We start from the raw sequence: 19,608 nt of genomic DNA on the forward strand, positions 1-19,608 counted from the left end.
GCTTGTTCTTTGCTGCAGTGGTAAAGATGATCTCTGAAGTGTTGCCTTTTCCTCTTCCTCTCCACTCCCTGTTTTATGCCCAGTATCCCACAGCCCTGTTTGTGCTGCTTCTGCCTCCATTCACTTTTAAAATATTTTCTTTCTCACTGAGCCAGGAATGAACCCTTCTGAATAGACTTGTGAAGGGCAAACAATTCTGTTGTGTGTGATGTAGCTTTCTTGGTAAAAACATATTTTTTGCTGTATTTGGACAAAAGAAAAAATCAGAATTTTTATTTTTTCTTGGAGAAGTTAAGAAATAAACAGGCCTGTTCTGGAGGATTGGGGCAGTGTGTGCCCCAGCTGCCAGGGTTAGCACCCAGAGTGGCTGTCTGGTGGCTGGCCCAGGAGCCGGCCAGGGGAGGGCTCCCTGCCTGGCTACTTATTGCATCAAATCCAGCACATCACATGATTTGTTTGGTTTGCCTCGAATGAATGTTTGCTGTCACAAAACTTGTATTCTTCTTAACTAGTTCTGGATCTGAAGAGGGTGAGGTATGACTACACCACCTTCTCCCCTCTTATTTACCACTTAGCCCACCTCTGTGTACAAGTAACTACTGGCTCTGCAGCACAAATGCACTGTTGACAACAGATCCTAGGGTCTTTAATTGTAGCTGTTGCAGATCTGTCACTGGAGTGTTAAAGAAACGTCACGAGTTGCTGCTGTCATCTTTCCTCTAGGATGCTGTGAGTCACTAGGTGATAAGTTGCGCTCTGATGGTGGCACCTGAACCAGCAGTATAATATATCCGGGAAGCAGGAGCAGTAAATAACACACCCTGCGTGCTGCCACAGGCAGTACATAAAATGTCTTTTACTGACAAGTTTTCCTCACACTGCTGGAATAATTTTTTTCCCCTTCACCCCCACTCCCCAAATGGTCTTTGCTGTTCTTTATAAACAAGCAAGACAGAGAGAGATGAAAACCAGCGCCTTGAAGGCTGCAGCAGAGGAGTCAGTGCCTCTTGCAACCCCATGTGGCGTTGGCTCCAGGTTTTCTCCATCAGCTGCAGTCCATGGAAAAGGCAGGGAGGCCACCGCGTGGGTGACCCAGTAACTTCACTTCTTTATTTCCCTCAGCCTTCTAAAACTCAAAGGAAAGACTTTCAGCCTCTTCATTGGGCCTGTCACATCATAGGCATAAAATCAAGGGCCCGAAGGATGTACTTGAAAGTACCTGCCCTCTCAATCTGGGGCTGTTCAGGCTGTTCAGAATGATGTGTTCAGATGTGCACTGGTATCAAGCACCAAAAGGCTTTAACTGTGTTTAGAAATAACTCTATATGCAACAAAAAGGCTGATGTTTGAAGATCTGTCTCTAAATGTGCAATGGGAGCTTCCCAGCAACTTGCAGAAGGTCACGACAGTGACTTTTTGCCAGATATATATGTGTGGTTACCACCAAAGCACTACAGCGAGCTCCTCGTGCAGTTTGTGTGCAGCGTGAGCTTCTTCTGGCTTCCCATGCACTAACACTGGATGTGGTTGTCACAGGCCGGCCTGGACTCCATACCTGCCCGTTTTTTACTGTGAGTGTGACTGAACACTAGCACAGGTTGCCCAGAGAGGTTGTAGAGGCTCCATCCTTCATGCTTGAATATCTTCCAGATACTCAAAAGCCAACTGGATGTGGTCCTGGGCAACTGGCTAGGTGGTCCTGCTTGATCAGGAGGTTGGGCTAGATGGCCTCCAGAGGTCCCTGCTATCTCCTGTGTGAGCTGGCCACTTGAAAGTCCCGGAAAAAAAAACAGTGAGATCATGTAATATTCATGAAAAAAAGAAACCTCATCTGTATCAGAGCATATAATACTGCTTTTTAAGCAGGAGGATGGCCACTACTAATCTGTATGTCAGCCTAAACACCAGATTTTGTTTTCTGAATGTAAAAAAGGCTACAGTTCTGGGGGGAAAAAAAAGGAAAAGGGTAATGCTTGCTGTCCCTTAGCCTGAGGAATATCAAACATACAGATGTGCATGGGGAATGGAAGAGCAGGCTCACCACAGCTCCCAAGGAGGCTGCACTAGCCTGCACCAGGGGCTCTCAGAGCCCCACGTTGGGCACCAGAAAGGACTGTTGTGGTTTAACCAGGCAGGTGGCCAAACACCACACAGCTGCTCGCTCTCTCCTCTCTGCCCGGGTGGGATGGGAGAGACAATTGGGAAAAAAAGTAAAATTCATGGGTTGAGATAAAGGCATTTGAATAGGACAGAAAAGGAAGGCATAATAATAATGATAAAGGTTCTCAGATGTCACTCAGAGCTTTGCTGTGGCTATCCAACAGGTTTCCTTCTGTGTCTGCCACCTCCTCCTTTACATGTCTGTGCATAGAGCATAAACCACAGCTCCTACATCCATATATATTTGTCTATACTGTACAGTTATTTTTCATTTGGGGTGAAAGTAGGAAATAAAATGCCCAGCCAGTCAAGTGCAGCTGGTCTGGTATTGGAAGGGGACAATTAGATACAAGGCATCTTTATGGGTTAGGTATTTATGGCACTGATTCTCCAGGAGCATCATAGATACTAAAATACAGAAAAAACATCATGGACCAGTTCCATGGGGCGAGTTGAGTGTTTGGAGGTTGCTCCAAGCCATACACAGACTTGTGCTCCATTTGGGTCAGCCCTGGGATAACCAGATGTAACTGGATCCCATCACTGCATCATTTCTATAAGGAATGAATAGACTTTAGTCGTTATGTCAATTAACACCCATTTGCTATGCTAAAATGGTAGGAATTGCTCAAATTAGTAGAGACACCAGCTTGTAAATATTAAAAGACTTGCTACCAGAGCTCAGGTTTTTTATGGTAGCTTTTTGCATGATCTTGAGAGAAAAAAAAAGGCTGCTTTTAACACATACCAAGGGGGTTATTCTGTAGGCAGCTAATTCTGGGTTTTGGCATGTTTACTGTGAAGTGCAAAGCAACAAACATCTCTAGCTTCCTGCCATAACTTTTCCATAGAGCCAAGCTGTGAAGATCTGTCATGGCCTAAGCATGAGTTATGGTGCTTTTTTCCTCATAAAACCCAACTGGTGTGGTAGTAGGGAGTTAAATTACCTATTGCTGTGCAATAACCCATGTAAAATCAGCTTGGGGTCCTTGGTTGTGCTCATATCAGATAGGCATGTGCCATCAGAGTGTAAGGTCTGGTCTGTGTTTGGAAATTTGCATTTATCTGGCAAAACGATTCTAATAACACTGCTCTGGCCTTTGGCTTGCAGGTAAATCTTACCTTACACTCCGGGTACTACTCTTGCAGTGGCGAGCAAAGGGGTCAATAGTGTTTGAATGGAGACAATTGAAAAATACGCCTTGTATTAAATATTTTGTTATGCTTTTATTTTTTGGGGGGGGAAGAGTGTGAATTAGGTATAATACCTCTTCTGTTAAAACTCAGTTATTTGTGTTCTTTGGCAGAAAGGCTATAATTTCAATTTTTGCTGATGGTTATAAAAAAAAATGTGTGCTCAATCAAAAAGCTTTTTTATGTGCTTTGAGCTGAGGAATGTGAGGCCCTGTTTTTAAGCTGAACCTTATTTCTGTCTCCTCCAGCTTCGAAGTGGGGCTATAGGATGACACTAATAGCAGTGCTGTATCTGCTCTGTTCTGGGACAGATGCTTGTCAAGGAGACAAAACCCTTGATCTTGAGATGTCTCTGTCTGGCCCTCATGCAGTGCCCATGCCTGAATGTGGCTCACCCCACACTCAGATCTAATCAGCAGCCTTTCCTGGCTAGTGTAGGGTCAGGGGAGAGAGGATATATGGCCACGGATGTACTAGTGTGTCTGATTTATTTGACGTCTGGGAGGGAGAGGGGAAGGAGAGGGAGTTGCCAGACAACCTAATGTTATTTGCAGGTCAAATCCAAAGTTTTTTATGATGATTTAATGGGAGTTTTGCCTAAATAACAAATTAATAGGGACTTAGAGGTTTGCCTTTGGTTTTGTATTTACTGAGCAGTGATCTTGGGAACTGGAGGTTATGTGTTAGCAGCCATCACTGTGTTATGTTGCCTCTTGATTTGATTTCTTGTTGTGAATGCTTCCTTGTGAAAATATCCTTGCCTTTAGAGTCATGTGAGCAGCTGTATACAAAAAGCTAAACTCTAAGGGATCAATGTATCCTTCAGAGCTTTCTATCTTACTATAGGTCCACAGCAGACAAACCATCAGTCTTCCGAAACTCAGCTATTATGAAAGATGTAAGGAGCTAGATAGTTGTCTGAAAGTAATTTTCTGTTGCAGGCTTAATTGTGACGTGTGGCCCATGCTACCTTCTGGACTGTCTCCAGAAGCATTTCAAGAACCGATCTTTTTATTTATGGGTTCTATTTATGGATTTATGGATCACATGGCCATTGTCAACTCTTGCAGAAGGAGTTCCCCCTGCTAAAATAACTATTATGCATCTTCCCAGATCCTTGCTATTGAATGCTAACTCATTCTGGTGCAGTGATACTTACAGCATTTTGTCTCTCTTTTCCACTGATTGAATGCTTTGAACTTATCCTAACAGATACCTGGTCCCCCCACTACCAGTGCCCTTATTTACATGTATTCAATGTGATAGCAATAGCAGGGCAGAGACCTGTGGGAGAAAATGATGTCTGATAGCAAAGAGGTAGCGGAAATTGTGATCTGCATGGTATGAAGCTGACGATCACCCAATGCTAACTGACTTTCCACTGTTGCTGCAGCCTCCTGTTGCATCCTGCAGGGCCAGGGCAGTGACGCTGCTGGAATGACACCTGTCTGCACCAGATGGGGATGTGTTTTGTTGCACTGGCATTGGAGGAGTGACACCACGATGCCTGCTGGGTTACTAGCAGTGACTTAGGGCTGTGCTGCAAGCCCACCTGGAGGCTTGGTCCTCAGAGCAGGACTTGCACTGGAGGGTGGCTCTTGCCACACTTAGCCCTGCTGAGATCAATGCTGCTACTTAGAGGAGAGGTAGGGGAATGTGTCTACTTCACTCTGGGCAGGCCAGAGCTATGTAGATCCCCTCCAGTGATTTCTGGACTGAGTTTAGTAGATATATCTTAGGGAAAACTTGTGCCTTATATAAGCAACCTTGCTGACCTAGAGCTACAGAGTCAGTTTTAACTCTTCTGTCCTCTGTCACCTGAATGTTAAAACTGTTACTCCAATGTTTTATTAGGAGCAGTTTTAAAATTTAGTAGTTTTATTCTATGTTGTTGTTTGCAGTAGTTCCCAAGGAGGGGAATGACAGTAAGAATGCTTCACTGTGTTTTTCAGATTGGTTAGGTTAATGCTTTTCATGTTAATGAACACATATTAAGATCTTATTAGACATTGTGTCTATGGGCAAAGTTCCTGTTGATCCCACTGGGGAGCTTCATCTGTGTCAAAGAATTACAGGATTAGGTCATTATTGTATCATGTTAGAAAATGACTGTGACCTCTGCTTAACATTAAAACGTTTGTCAAAGCAAGTGAAAGCCAGTGGAGAAAAGTATTCATGAATTCTGGGATTTTAGTCTACAACGCATAGCCTGACTTCGGAGGTCCTAACACCTAAATAGAGACTACCCTGGTAGAGGTTGTTTTTGAAATAATATATGATTAGTTTGAGGACTAATAGTAAAATTACCCTCTGCTTAAAATCAAATTAAAAATTTGAGAAGGACTGGCAAGGTCCTGGAGTGTATTGAGGAATGGCTAGCGATAGAAACCATCACGGCATTAGAGAGGGTAGACAGATAATGTTAATTACAGAAGGTGGTTGTCCCACGGAGAGGGAGGTTGGTGGTAGCAGTGATTTATTTCAGAGGGCAGTTTAGTCATTGTACTATTCCTAGACAAGGCTCTGAATTTAAGTGATACTTAGACTCTTAAGTAATTTTTGAAACCAAATTTAGGTTCTTGAGTCATATAGATGTTTTTGAAATTACTCCTGTCTTTCTGTCAGCCATTTCTACATGGCTGATCTTGGAAGACAGAGCACGTCCTGGCTGCTGTACAGTTAAGTAGGAGGTGAGAGCTGGAAGTGTCAAGAGGTTGGTGGATACCTGCCAGCAATTGCAGGATGGAAAAGGATAATCTGATGTGCCTGGGGTGTTTTTGGAGCTGCTGTGCTTGTGCAGTTGGTCCCTGTGTGCACCTCGAGTCAGAGGCACCTGGAGCGTGTCATCTTTATTGTGTGTGTTCACACCTCCACCTTGCAGCCCAGAGATGTTGGGCTTGCTGCTTAGTCACTCTGCACATGTTCACTGGCCCTTTCTCAGGGATTTCCCAACATCCTGCAGAAATCTGGTAAAATACCATGCAGAGCGGGAGGGAAGGTGAAACGGGAGTGTCAAACTGAACCCAAGTTATGTGTGCTGCTGGGTAGCTCAGTCCTCTCTGTTGCCCTGGACTATGAGGGAAAGACTTCAAGGCTGGGGCTAGGGCTGGGGCTGGCTAACAGCCCTCACTGGGGCTGAGGTGCCTCTGATCCCCAGAGACTCAGTCAGACACCAGGACTAGGGTAGGCAGGCAGAGAAGTGGGCATTGGAGAGAGAAGGTAAGTAGGCTAATGTGGCAGGATCTCGATCTTCTGAATTAGTCCAGGTAGCATGAAGAATTGTATTGTTTTTTTCATATCAACAGTGTCAGATATGGATTTGTGATCCTGATACTGCATAATCAATTATCTCGCCTCTGCTGTGCTTTGTCAGGAGCGGTTTTGTTCATTTGCAGTCCTTGTTCATGCTTTCCTTCCTGTTTTGCTTGTCTTTATAGATTTTTATCTGAAAGTTGAAAACATTTTTGTTGATATCAGGAAGATTGCACCCGCTTTTGGAAAGAGGCGAGAGACACAACATGATGATAAAATAGCCATTCAACATGCATTTATTAATGCTGATAGCATTAAAATGTTGCCTGGAATATTTACAGTGCAAGGGAGAGGGGAGGGACTTCCTCAAGTGTTCGGGGGCCACTCAGTCTTTTTGAACTGCTGCCTTCTGAAGGTTAGGCATCTGTGCTGAACTGGTTGTTTGGGCACCCTCTCGAGTCCATGGAGAGAGATGGGAAGGGACAAAATCCCTTCTGGAGATGTGTGTCTTAAATACATCTTTTGGGTCAGAACAGGGTGGGACAGGAAGGATCATCCCCTGGAAGTGACTGTCTCTCCTCTGACTACAAAGGGAGCCCAAATTACTTCATTTGATTTACAGCCCAAGATTTAGTTACAGTAGGGGAAATGAATCCCAGCCCTACTGATCTGGCAGTACAAACCTCAATGAAAGTTAGTAGGAGTTAAGGCTCTTGAACCTTCCAAGTGCTGTAGATAATGTCGCTATTAAGTTTGATGTTTCCTGTGAGATACTTGGCTGTGTCTGTACTCACAAACATGATTTGTCAGCTAAGCCTGAGACCAAATTCTTCCTGAGGCCTGTTATAAAGGAAGGAGAATAGTGTGATCCCTGACAATGTGAAAGGTTCAGAGTCCAATTTTAAGTGGTGCAAGCCTTACAGCAATGTAGTCCATAAGTAACAGAAGGCATTATTGGGCAATTGATCAGCTCTTTTCTTTTGCATGGTATTTTAGGTTAGAGATTACTTTAATTTTAGAGGGTATTTAAAAATATATCCATTTCTTAGGGATGCAATGTTGGTGGGTACATACATTTTACTCTATATTCTGGGTTCATGAGCACAGATTTTTTTCTAACTGTGGTGGTTTTGTAGGTTTCTTTGACCATTTAAAAGTGGGATTGTTGATGTAAAATGTGATTGTCCAGATCACAGTGGAAAGGCTAGTGAAAAATGGCCTTTGGTGCTTTGCCAAGCACAGAAGTCTCTGCCCTGTTTCTGGGCTGACATCTTTACCTCCCAACGTGGAGGCCCTGTGCCTCAGAAGCTTAGGGGAGCCCTAGGACGCTCCTGGAGACTCTGCAACCTATTAAGAGGGGCTGGCTGTGGGGATAGTTTGACCACTATGGTACTCCATAATTCATAATTGAATTATGTCCTACAAATAGACTTCATTTGGAGATTGCTCACTGGCCTTAAATGGTGCTTCTTGTGTTGCTAATGATTCCTTGACTTGTCTTATCCCCTGGGTGATGAGACAGGGGAGCCTTTAAATTTGCTTTCTTGTACTAAATTGAAGTGCTATGTGCTGGGGAACACCATGGCATCATTAGGTGAGTGGCAGCTGAGCACTCAGTACTCCTATTGCGTGTGTTGTAGGTTAAGAGTGGGCTATTATATATATACACTTTTCCTCTGAGTTACTTTTCTAGCAATTGATCTTCATCTGCTGGGCATGTAAATGCTGCAGTTTGTTAGAGTCCCTGCTAAATACCTTCTTCAAAGTGACAGAGAGACAACCCATGCATCTCTACCAGTACTCTTCAGTGGTGAGATACTGAAGTGCGTTTGGGTAAATGTTGCATCTTCCTTTTCTCTCATGCTTCCCTCCCCCCTCTCTGTTTTGTTTGTTTCAGGTTCTCGGCCTTTTTGGATCTACACAGTGGAAGTTGCATCTTGTGTATGGCGTGGTTAAGCTTGCAGCCTGTCACCTCGGCCTTCCTCCATTTTGGGCTGGTTACTTTTGTGCTGTTTTTGCATGGTTTGCAGGTGGATGCTGGCCTGACGGGAGACTCAACCAGTTCAGTACAAAACAGCTCGTGTTCAGGATCTTTTGACTGCAAGGAAGGTGTTATCCTGCCAATATGGTACCCAGAAAACCCATCCCTTGGGGACAAAATTGCCCGTGTTATCGTGTACTTTGTAGCACTGATCTACATGTTCCTTGGAGTCTCCATCATTGCAGATCGTTTCATGGCATCTATAGAGGTCATTACATCGCAAGAGAAAGAAATCACAATTAAGAAACCCAATGGAGAGACCACAACAACCACCATTCGGATTTGGAATGAAACTGTTTCCAACTTGACCCTCATGGCTCTGGGCTCTTCTGCTCCTGAGATCCTTCTGTCTCTGATAGAAGTGTGTGGACATGGATTCATAGCTGGAGACCTGGGGCCGTCTACAATTGTTGGCAGCGCTGCATTCAATATGTTTATCATCATTGCCATCTGTGTCTATGTGATCCCTGATGGGGAAACCAGAAAGATAAAACACCTGAGGGTTTTCTTTGTCACAGCTGCATGGAGCATCTTTGCTTACATCTGGTTGTACATGATCCTCGCTGTCTTCTCTCCAGGTGTGGTTCAGGTCTGGGAAGGTCTGCTCACACTTTTCTTCTTTCCACTTTGCGTCCTTCTGGCTTGGATAGCAGATAGACGTCTGCTTTTCTATAAGTATATGCACAAAAAGTACCGTACTGACAAGCACAGGGGCATTATCATAGAATCAGAAGGTGATCACCCCAAGGGAATTGAGATGGATGGCAAGATGATGAACTCTCACTTTCTAGATGGAAACTTAGTAACTGTGGAAGGGAAGGAGGTGGATGAATCTCGCAAAGAGATGATCCGGATCCTTAAGGACCTGAAGCAAAAGCACCCAGAAAAGGACTTGGACCAGCTGGTAGAGATGGCTAACTACTATGCCTTGTCTCATCAGCAAAAGAGCAGAGCCTTTTATCGCATTCAAGCTACCAGAATGATGACGGGAGCTGGCAATATCCTGAAGAAGCATGCAGCTGAGCAAGCCAAGAAGAGCAGCAGCTTGCATGAGGTGCGGCCAGATGAACCTGAGGAATTCATCTCCAAAATATATTTTGACCCGTGCTCCTACCAGTGTCTTGAGAACTGTGGTGCCGTTCTCTTGACGGTGGTGCGGAAAGGAGGGGATGTGTCCAAGACAATCTATGTAGACTATAAAACAGAAGATGGCTCTGCCAATGCTGGTGCTGACTATGAGTTCACAGAGGGGACTGTTGTCTTGAAATCAGGGGAGACCCAGAAGGAATTCTCAGTGGGAATTATTGATGATGACATCTTTGAGGAAGATGAGCATTTCTTTGTGCGGCTCAGTAACATCCGTGTGGTGGAGAGCGAGGAACCTCCAGAGCTCAGTAACTCCCCATACCCAAAGGCCATCTTAGCTTCTCCTTGTGTGGCCACAGTGACTATACTGGATGATGACCATGCTGGCATCTTCACATTTGAGTGTGATGTTATACATGTCAGTGAGAGCATTGGTGTGATGGAAGTCAAAGTCCTAAGGACATCAGGTGCTCGGGGTACAGTCATAGTGCCATTTAGAACAGTAGAAGGAACAGCAAAAGGAGGTGGAGAAGACTTTGAAGACACTTATGGGGAGCTGGAGTTCAAGAATGATGAAACCGTGTAAGTACCCTATTCGTTTCTGTTCCTGGGTCTAGTTTTGGTGTTTAACCCCACATTTTGCATCCATTACAGGTGAATGTTGACAAGGGACAGGCTCCTTTCTTCAGCTTTCCATCAGTTTCCCTACTTACCTCTTTCAGGCAAGAACCGACAGCAGGATTTAAGAGCTCAAAGCTCTTGTCCCTTCCCTTTTGGGAATGGCAAAGTGAAGCTTATAAATACTGGGGGGGAAGGGGGATAGGAGGAAAATACATAATTCTCTGAGGTCCTGTACTAAAACTAAGGGTTAACAAGTTAAGGTAGAGACAGAAGAAAAAGGATGAACTTTACCTGGCTGAGCAAATATGGGAAAGCCTCTTTTTGAACACCAGACTGAGCACACAGGAGTTTATTACAATCCCTAGATGAAAAGTTTACAACAGTTATTCCCAGGCAAGCAAGAGCTGCTCAGTAGACATGGGGCTTTATTTTCACAGGAGTAGCATATCATACCTGTGTCCCTAAACTACCTGTGCAACTTGCAGGTCCGTGTGGCAGCTAATTCACAGCATAGGCACAGCTGCAAGCTGTTCTGCTGGACTTGTGAAATCCTTCCAGCCTTTACGTCCCTATGGTCTACCCATATTCCCCGCATCACCTTCTCTATGATCTCCGTATGTCTGTTTCTTTTACTGCCTGTGGTTTTTCCCCTTGTAAAATGCCATGGCAATTGGCAATAATGGTCTAAAGCAGTGCAGCTCGCAGCCTGTCCATGTGTCTCCATGACCCAGTGTTTTCATACAGAATAAAGAAGGGAAGCAGAATAGTCTGCACCACTCCTGTTAATTCAGCTCTTTTATTGCGTACAAAGTAGCTGATAGGAAGCTAGGAAGTAATAAAGACCAGAAAGGTGATAATGTCTAATTGCTCTAAGTACCTGCTGTTAACATTAGTGAAGAATGAGAAAAATCCCTTAGCTGAGTAGAGAGAGGGAGAGGGGTGTGAGCCCGGTGCTAAAACTCTCTAGTGTTAAGTGCCTAGGTTCCTCTTGTTAACACCTAATCACTTGAGCCATCAAAGGAAGAATTGTGCAGACTTGCAACTGCCATCAGAGAAAGGAAATCTTTGTACCAAGCCTCTCAATACAGTACCTGAGAGGATGTTAATATATTAAATGCTATGGAGTAGGGATGCCCTAATTCAATAGCACCTTCTGCTTTAGCCCACTAAACCATTTAATCCAGATAATATCCACAATCCTGATGCTTGATTATAAGTACATGTTCTTCCTATTAAAGGAAGAGAAAGCCCCTGGTTGGCTGGCTTCAGCCACTATCAGAGATGGAAGAGGATCAATTGTCCTCATCTGGCCTTTTCAGGGAGACGGGCCATACAGGTTAGTCTCCTTAATTGAGCCACAAGCTGATTTGTCTAGCGAAAATGAAGAAGAATGTCAGATGCATGGTTATAGTCTCCTGTGAGTAGACTACCTAAAATATAATGGGTACTACCTTGTTTCATCCAGGTTTTGAAGAAAGGAGACTGTTCTTGCTTGAAGATGACCCATGAGTGAAAGGCCAGCAGGTTTGGGGTACCAGAGAATAAGCCCATGAGATGTCATACTCCAAACCGTACCCTATCTCTTTTATCTTCCAGCTGATGGAAGACTTCTTTTTGTCTTTGAAAAGTGTGACAGAAGGTCAGAGCATACCCACATAGTTGCTTCACTTGATCACATTCAGCAGGACAATGTGCATCCTTGTGGGACATACTCTAATGAAAATGAAAGCAGTACAGAAAACAACAAATATGTGTAGATTGCTTAATGCTGTGGTTTGTGTCCCAGAGAAGTTGCCATGGAGCACAGATGAGATGTTTGCAGTGTACCTAAAACTGTGCCTACATCTAATACATTAATGTGACTTGCACTTCTCTGTCAGAAAACTGCTGGGAACAAAGCCTGCTAGCTACAGTGGCCATGGAGACTATGTGGCTAGCAGAGATTAATTTCTTTTGAAGCTAGAACTGGTGTAACTGGCTCAACATAGCACTTAATCAAATTAATAAGCCTAACAAGGAAGGAGATCATGTCAACCAGCAGGCTGCCTTTATTCACTCCCAGGTTTCATTTTAAATCACCAGGTCTTCTGGGAATGGAGTTTTGGGCTGGAAACATGTGAAGGTAGTTTTCAGTAATCAGCCTTTGCATTTAAATTCAGTGAACTCAGGTTAGTTGTGGTGCTTTGCCAGTTCTCTGAGGTGCAGGTAGTATGTAGAAAACTGGAAGCAGTAATGGGTGAGTTTAATCTCTTCTACCTTTTTTTGCTTTCTAAATTTGAATGCAGAAAAATAATTTTGAGCAAATATTTAGGCTCCAAACAAATTTGAGGTGGCTCAGGTCTGAATTGAGAGTTTAGACCCATAATGCTACTATTCCAACACTGTCTAGTTTTGGTCAGCTCAGTTTGGGAAGATGGGTGGAATAGGGTGTTTGGGACAGTTTTGCTGACCCAGAGGACAGTGTATGAGTTGATTGTTCATAGTATCACTTTGTACAAGGCTGTATGAAGACACTGGGTCACCTGATAGCTAGAGAGTTGCGTGGCTGAATGATTGACGCTCTGTCTCTTAAATGCCTTGCCCCCAAGGGAGATCCACCATGAAGTACTGACATCCCATGTGCACTGAAGGGAGGACTGAGGGTCCACAAAATCTGGTGCAGAACCGAGGGAAAAGCAGGAAGGCTAAGCTAGTCAGTAGACACTGCAAAGGACAGGGGGGTCAGAAAGCAGTGGGAAGTTATGTGCTTCCCCACTTTAGCCTACTGCTTGAGCTCTGGCTTAGGAGAGGTGAAACTTGGGCTCTAGTTTCCATGCTGGTGTAGGAGCTGCTCATGGATGAAGACCTGCCTACCTCACTGTTTAACCTTGCCATTCTCCTCATGGAGTCTCTTTGAAAATATTTTTGACTCACAGAGGAAAGAAATAACAGCATCTTGCAAACACTAAGACAGTGCTAAGTTTTGCTGTGGCTGTGCATGTATGCTAAAGTAATCTGCAGAACTGCAGCTGCAGAGAAGCACCGATTGGTGTAAACTGGAGGAGAGTAAAAGCTTCAGTTCATGCTCTCAGCTTGTTCTCTGATACATGAGTAAAAAACCTTCAGTTTGCATTCTGCAGCAGCAGGCAATCTGTAAGTAGTTTGTATGTCAGCCTCCTTAAATATAGCAATGGCTAAGATTAATCTGAGGGGCACTGGATTACACAGCATCCTTGAGATTAAACTATAGGAGAGGTGCTGCCATCTACCAAATCCCTAGGGCTAAGGATAAGCACTTTTCCCTGAAAACTAAACAGAGAAGTCATCTTCACTTAAATATAACAACATGGAATAAACTATTTCAGGGTTGTTTTTAAGAGGCTTTCCCTAAAATATGTGGGACTAAAAAAAGATGAGTTGATGCAAACGTTACAGAATGAGAGGGAAAGGGATCCTGCCACCGGGTCTTGCTTACTGCCTCAGTGATTCTTTCTAGACTAACATGGTCAAAGTTTCCTTACTCACTTTTGGGTGGGAGCGCAAGAGAAAGCAGGCTGAGATGAAGAGGCTTGAAACAATGCTGGCATTACTGAAATATGGTCTCATGCAGTGTGTGTGTATGGATGTGTATGGGTGTTGGATAGCTATAAATCAAGCCATATAATCTTCAATGCTGTTATCTGTTGAGAAGGGAATTGATCAGGTCTCAAATATTAGATTATGCTGCCTCTTTTTCAATGCATTTGTTATTTCTGATCTCCTGCTCCAGTGAGGGTTGCATATGACCTCAGCAGCTGGAGCAGAATCTTAGCTCTCTTGTTGACTAAAAGGAAACTCAAAAAGTCAAGTCCAAAACTCTAGATATTTTTTTTGCAAGATGATGGAATGCTTTTCTATTAAATGATATGGAAATAAATGTTAGGCTCTTGGAGGTATGAAAGTGTAGAATAATGATTGACCCAGCTGCTTTATCATGTCCATGCAATAAAGAAATCATTAAGAGCCAGCAGCAAAAAATGAATTGGGTTTTAAGGGATTTTCTTTTTGCGTAATATAAGGAACTCCCAGGAAGTCGTTAAATTTAATTTAAATTTTCTCCGTTTAAATAGTTTCCTCTGTTTAAAACTGTTTAAATTCATATGGAAATCTGTCTAGGTCTTGCTTTGGAAAGTTTAGGAAGATACCTGCTGGTAACTTGTGTAACTGATATGACAGCTAGAAGATAAAGTGACAAGTTCTGCTGTGGCCATGTCACTTGCAGCAGTTATACTGAGTTAAGGTTTAGGCCAAGAGTTCTACTTTGTTACTTGTGTTTATTGCTGATTGTTCAGTTACCTGCAGGTGCTGAAGTCTACTAGAAGAGTAGTCATCTGCCCTGAGTCCATAGTTCTCAAATATGGCTTGTGGCTCAGGAAGGAACAGGGTGTTGAGAGATGCCATGGTGTCAAACTGGTATTAAATGGCCTGCCAAGTCAGCATGGCCAAACTTCGTTAACATGGAAACCCACAGTCACTTTTCTATGCATGTGTTAGAGCTCTCAAGAACAGAAGTGCTGCCTCCTCCATTTGTAGAGACTGCTGGAGACAAACATTAAGCCTGCCTTGATAAGTAGTGAGTTTTGGTTTGTGTTTTTTTTATTTTCACCTTTAGGGGAGGACTTTGTGTAAATTGCATGTTGTTTCTTCTTGTCTGCTTCTCCCTAGAGAAGCCCCCAGGCTGCTGTGTGCATAGCTGTGACTGCTCCACAGAGTCACCATGAGCCTTGGGCTGTCTCAGTGTGGGCTTAGCTAGGTGGGGCTGGTCATCCAAAGTGCTGCTGTGACATGAGCAGTGAAAAATCACATGCACTTCTTCCTGTTGGGGGCTTCAGGCATTTTCGGCCAGGGGTGTTCATGTATGTATGCACAGGAAGGCAGGTCTGTGCCGGAGGTGGTCCTGTCTGGGTCAGGTTGGTGCTGGTTACCAACTGCGTCTGGCAGCCACCATGTGCTACTGCTACTGCCCTCTCTCCTGTGTGTTGTGCCACCCTTATTTGGTGGGAAGGTCAGTATTCCTTCCTCCTCCTTTTCCTCTCCTGTCCACCCATACTTGGACACCTCAATGGGCCCTAACCCCTTGCTTATGGTCCTGCCATGGTGGCTGTTAGTTTCCCCCAGTAGATCTGGTGAAGGTGATAGTGAAGAAAGGTGAGTGGTGGTTTACGGGTTGAAGGATGTCATACTGAGGTTTGGTGTAATTAATTGTCCTTCCCTTTTGCCATTCAGCGCTTGAGGAAACTGTCAATTTTATAATTTGATAACCTACGCAGTCATGGCTGTGGCATTTTGAGGGGAATGCTCTTAATGATATTTAACTATTTTGCATGGTGTTTCTTCAGTAGTTCTTATAGCACTTTGCAAAGGAGATGGAAGGACACTACTCCCATTTTGCAGACAAGGGAAAAAATACAGATAAAGTGAATTCCCTTCCATCTGGATTACCCAGCAGATCAATGACAGGAATAAAACTGATCTCCCTGAATGGCTAGCCTGTGCTCTATCCAGAAGAATGTCTGTGTACATCAAGCTTGTAATTTTCTTTTACTCAGGACCACAGTGAATTTATGCAGATTCACTGACCTCTCCCCAGCTATTGCAAATCACATTGGTACAGGTATAGGCAGCAGCTGTGATTTCACTATTCCTCCAGGCTGTCAACAGTAAGTGTGGTTTGGGATGCTCGTTTTCCTAAATTAAATTTTGGTCACAAGACATGGAGGTGTGCTACATCTGCAAGACCTTGATGATGACTCCAATTAATGATTGAGGTCATAACAAAATTAATTAATCTAGTAATCTAGTCTGAACTGTTGTTCAACAGCTGTCATACACCACACACACTGATCCTAAGGCTCTGGACTCTGAGGAGAACAGCCTTCAAAAATTAAGAGTAATCAGTGGGACTGCAGGCAGTGAGAATTTGCTGTTTGAGGCTGACAGTTTTATTCTCTCATGACATGCTTCCTTCCCATTAGAGCCTTCTTGAAATTGAGCTGGAGACTGAATCCTCCAAACTCTTTTCCAGTTTGTTTCCATCAGTGGGTAAGATCCTTCTGGGTTTCTCTTCCTGTGCCTTCACATTAATTAGAAGTTCTTGATACCTATTTTAATTTTGATTAAGGGAAAACAGCAGCTGTCCTCCAGTTAAAAAACCCAAACAAAACAACAAACCCAAACCAAACACCTTTCCCCCACTATGTTGCCAGTGGTGAAAGGCTTCTTGCTGTGTATTTGCTTCTTGCTGTGAAATTCTCATGTTAGTGTTCTTAACAGTACCAGTTTCTAATTTAACTGAAGTCCTTTACACATACACCATGCTCTGGGTTTCTGCTGTAGTCCCACTGTGAGGTCTTGGCGGTGTGACCTGCAGGGAATTAGCGTGAGGTGTCAGGGGACTGTTCCTGGAGTGTATGTTAAATCAGCCTGCAGAAATGTGAGACCATGGCACCATCCTGGGAAGAAGAGAAGCCCTGAGTTGACCTTTACCTTCCCAGATAGTCTTGTTGGCAGGTGTCAGAGGGACATATTTGCCATCTGTCCATAAAGAAGGACAAAGGACATCCTGTCTAGGAGACTGACTTCTTGCCCATCAAAGGAGGCATTTCTAGAGTTTGGGACAGCATTAAACAGGGGAGGCCTGGGATCCCAGCTCAGAAGAGGCATGTGGTAGAGATCATCTCTTCAGAGCTGATGTGTGCTCTGATCTAGCAGCAGAAAAGCCCCTGGGAAGCTCATGGGTTCCTGAATTAGCAGACCCTTGGAAAGGATCTTCTGGGAGGTATCAGAGACGGCAGTGATATTGCTACTTTAGAGCAAACACAGGGAAATTAACTCTGCCAAATGACGCAACCAAGTTTTGCATTTAAAAACAAACAGACCAGAACGATTCCAAGATAAAACAAGTTTACTGTAGCTTGGGTGAGCTCCTCCTTTACTCATACTGACTTGTACATTACTGTGTGGAGTATTTTTATAAATAAGTGCCTTGGACATCATGCCCTTTATGCACAGGTCATATTTGTTTTCCATCTATAGGAAGGAGGAGAAGGCACAGTTTGAATGATACAGCTTCAAGGGATAAAAAGAGATGCTGGTGGCAAGGCTTGATAAACCATATATCACTACAAGCTGAGGGTTTTTTAACGCATAATGGGAAAGTTACTTACAGCATCATTGTAATGTGTCTGTGCCTTCTAACAGATCAGAGTGCCAGCAAAGTTTTGGAGTTAAATATGGGCTTATCCTTATCTAAATGAGAACAGCAGAGTCTGAAGTATCCTAGCTAGAGGTCCTCCAGCACACTTACTTTTGTGGCTAAATAGAAGCAGCTGATCCTGGTGGAAGGTGGCAGCTGTTTCAAGAGATGGTTTACCTGTTGCTAGTAGTGTGGCTTGTTTCTTATTTACCTCCTATCAGGATAAAGGGTGATAAGAGAATTTGCTATGCTAGCTGATAGAAGCACTGGGGACCAAGTTCATCCTCTGTTTAGCTTCAGTGAAAACAGCAGATTTAAAGCTGGGAGGAATGTGGACTGGTACATATTTACAGCTGTCCTAGCAGATGGGCTGTTGACAGATGAGGCTCCTCAGCTCTCTGCCTGGGTGCCAGCGTGTACTGCTGCAGGCAGTCCTGGTGTTGAGCAGGCCCTGGCTGCTTGGCGGGCTGGGCTCTGCTGGAAGGGCAGTGAGGTGAAAGTCTGAATATCAGACAGGACCAGGTCTTCCTGCCAGCATCTGCAGGACCTGTCCTTAGGAGGCTGACAGGGATGTCTGCCCGCCTGCCTCGAAGTCTGAACAGCCTCATGTGGAATGTGGTGCAGCCCTGGAGCTGGACAGCAGTACCTGGAAACCCTCCTCTGGACATCAAATCCTCCACTATGTCCTGCTGCTCTCCTTCCAGGCATTGGCATGCAGCCCTTCTGGGTATTAAAAACAGGCCAGGACTTGATGCTCTACCCCGTGTAAGCAAAAGCCATGGCTCCAATCTCCTGGTTCTGCTGTTAGGTGGTGGTGATCTCCTTCAGTGTTTTTAGGTGCTGGGGAGGAAAGAGGCCTTTTCTCTCTCCTCCATTCATCTCTCCAAACAGTTTCTGGGAGTGATTGCTCCTGCCTGTCCTGTGGCTGTTGTGCTGAGTGTGTTGTAGATGGTTTCTCAGCTGCTGCACCTCTTCAGTGCTCCATGTAAAAGTATGTGGTTAAAGTGAAATGCATCCTTTTGTGCCTCTGTGTTTCTTTCTGAGATAAGCAAGCCAGACAGGTCCTACCCTCATAAAAACCACCATCTGAGCACCGCAATGGTCTGCTTTTATCCTTTAGAGAAAGAAAAAGAAAACATGATAAAGCTATCAGTGTTTAATGTAGCAATTCTGCTCTGCTTATCTCTGCTTTACCTGTCTTCCCTCGTGGGTTGGTCTCTCCTGGACCCCATCTGCTTGAGAGTTTTTCAGTAACACTGCTATCTCCACCTCCCTTAGAAAGACAACTGGACCATGATTCTGTTTAGGAAGGATGAGCCAGGACCAGTGTATTGACTGTGCAGGACTAAGCACTGACTGCTGTTTTCTAAGACAGAGATGCTGCTTTATTTTGGGGTGGATTGTGGTTAGCTTTGAAAGCTCACACCAGTTGTCTCCTCCTGTAGTAGGCTGGGGAGAGGGAACATGTGAATTGGCAGTATTTCCCAGATGTGTCCTGTTAGATGACACCACTGGGGGTGGGCAGAGCTGTGAATAATTCAAAAGCACAGTGAACTATGTATGAGCAGTTACTGCTTGCCTAGCAGTCAGGCTCCTAGGGGTTCATCAGCTGTATCCTGCAGAGCAATACCTGAAAGCTGGAGCAGGGTGGAGCATGTCAGATGCCTGGCTACTGCTGGTGTGTGAGGCGGTAGCACTGTGGAAGTGTAAGGAGCTGTGTGTGCTTCATCTCAGCAGCAACCGTGGTGCCTGTCCTATTGGAAAGTCTTAATTTTCTATAATTAGCAAGTTCTTGGCATGATTGTTTTTCTTGCTCTTTGTGGCCTGACAAGTGGAGCAGTGCTAGATGTGGTCTGTGGGAGTCAGACCTGATAGCAGCTTCAGTAGGTCATTAGACTTTGTGGTGGGCAGCTGGTGCTGGCCTTCCCTTGAGGTGACAAAGGAAAAAAGCCTCAGGGGCCTGATTATTCCATCCTTTGTATGGTGTATAGAAGCAGAAAAAGGCATAGCAGATGTGACATCTCCCCTGACTTGACAGTAA

The 19,608-nt window shown here is 44.3% G+C and overlaps 1 protein-coding gene across 7 annotated transcripts in view; it reads left to right on the forward strand.

Annotated features, from left to right (window-relative positions):
- Positions 1 to 19,608, forward strand: part of SLC8A3 (solute carrier family 8 member A3) — a 115,183-nt gene that overhangs the window by 12,452 nt on the left and 83,123 nt on the right. For 6 of the 7 annotated variants that reach the window (XM_074909672.1, XM_074909673.1, XM_074909674.1 and 3 more), the window contains exon 2: positions 8,504 to 10,315. In XM_074909672.1, the coding sequence (XP_074765773.1) occupies positions 8,550 to 10,315 (1,766 nt within the window). In that variant the 5' untranslated portion in view covers positions 8,504 to 8,549. The remainder of the gene's footprint in view (positions 1 to 8,503; positions 10,316 to 19,608) is intronic. The other variant, XM_074909678.1, reaches the window with a different exon arrangement.

Source organism: Athene noctua, chromosome 6, assembly GCF_965140245.1.
Source record: "Athene noctua chromosome 6, bAthNoc1.hap1.1, whole genome shotgun sequence".
Classification (NCBI taxonomy): Eukaryota; Metazoa; Chordata; class Aves; order Strigiformes; family Strigidae; genus Athene; species Athene noctua.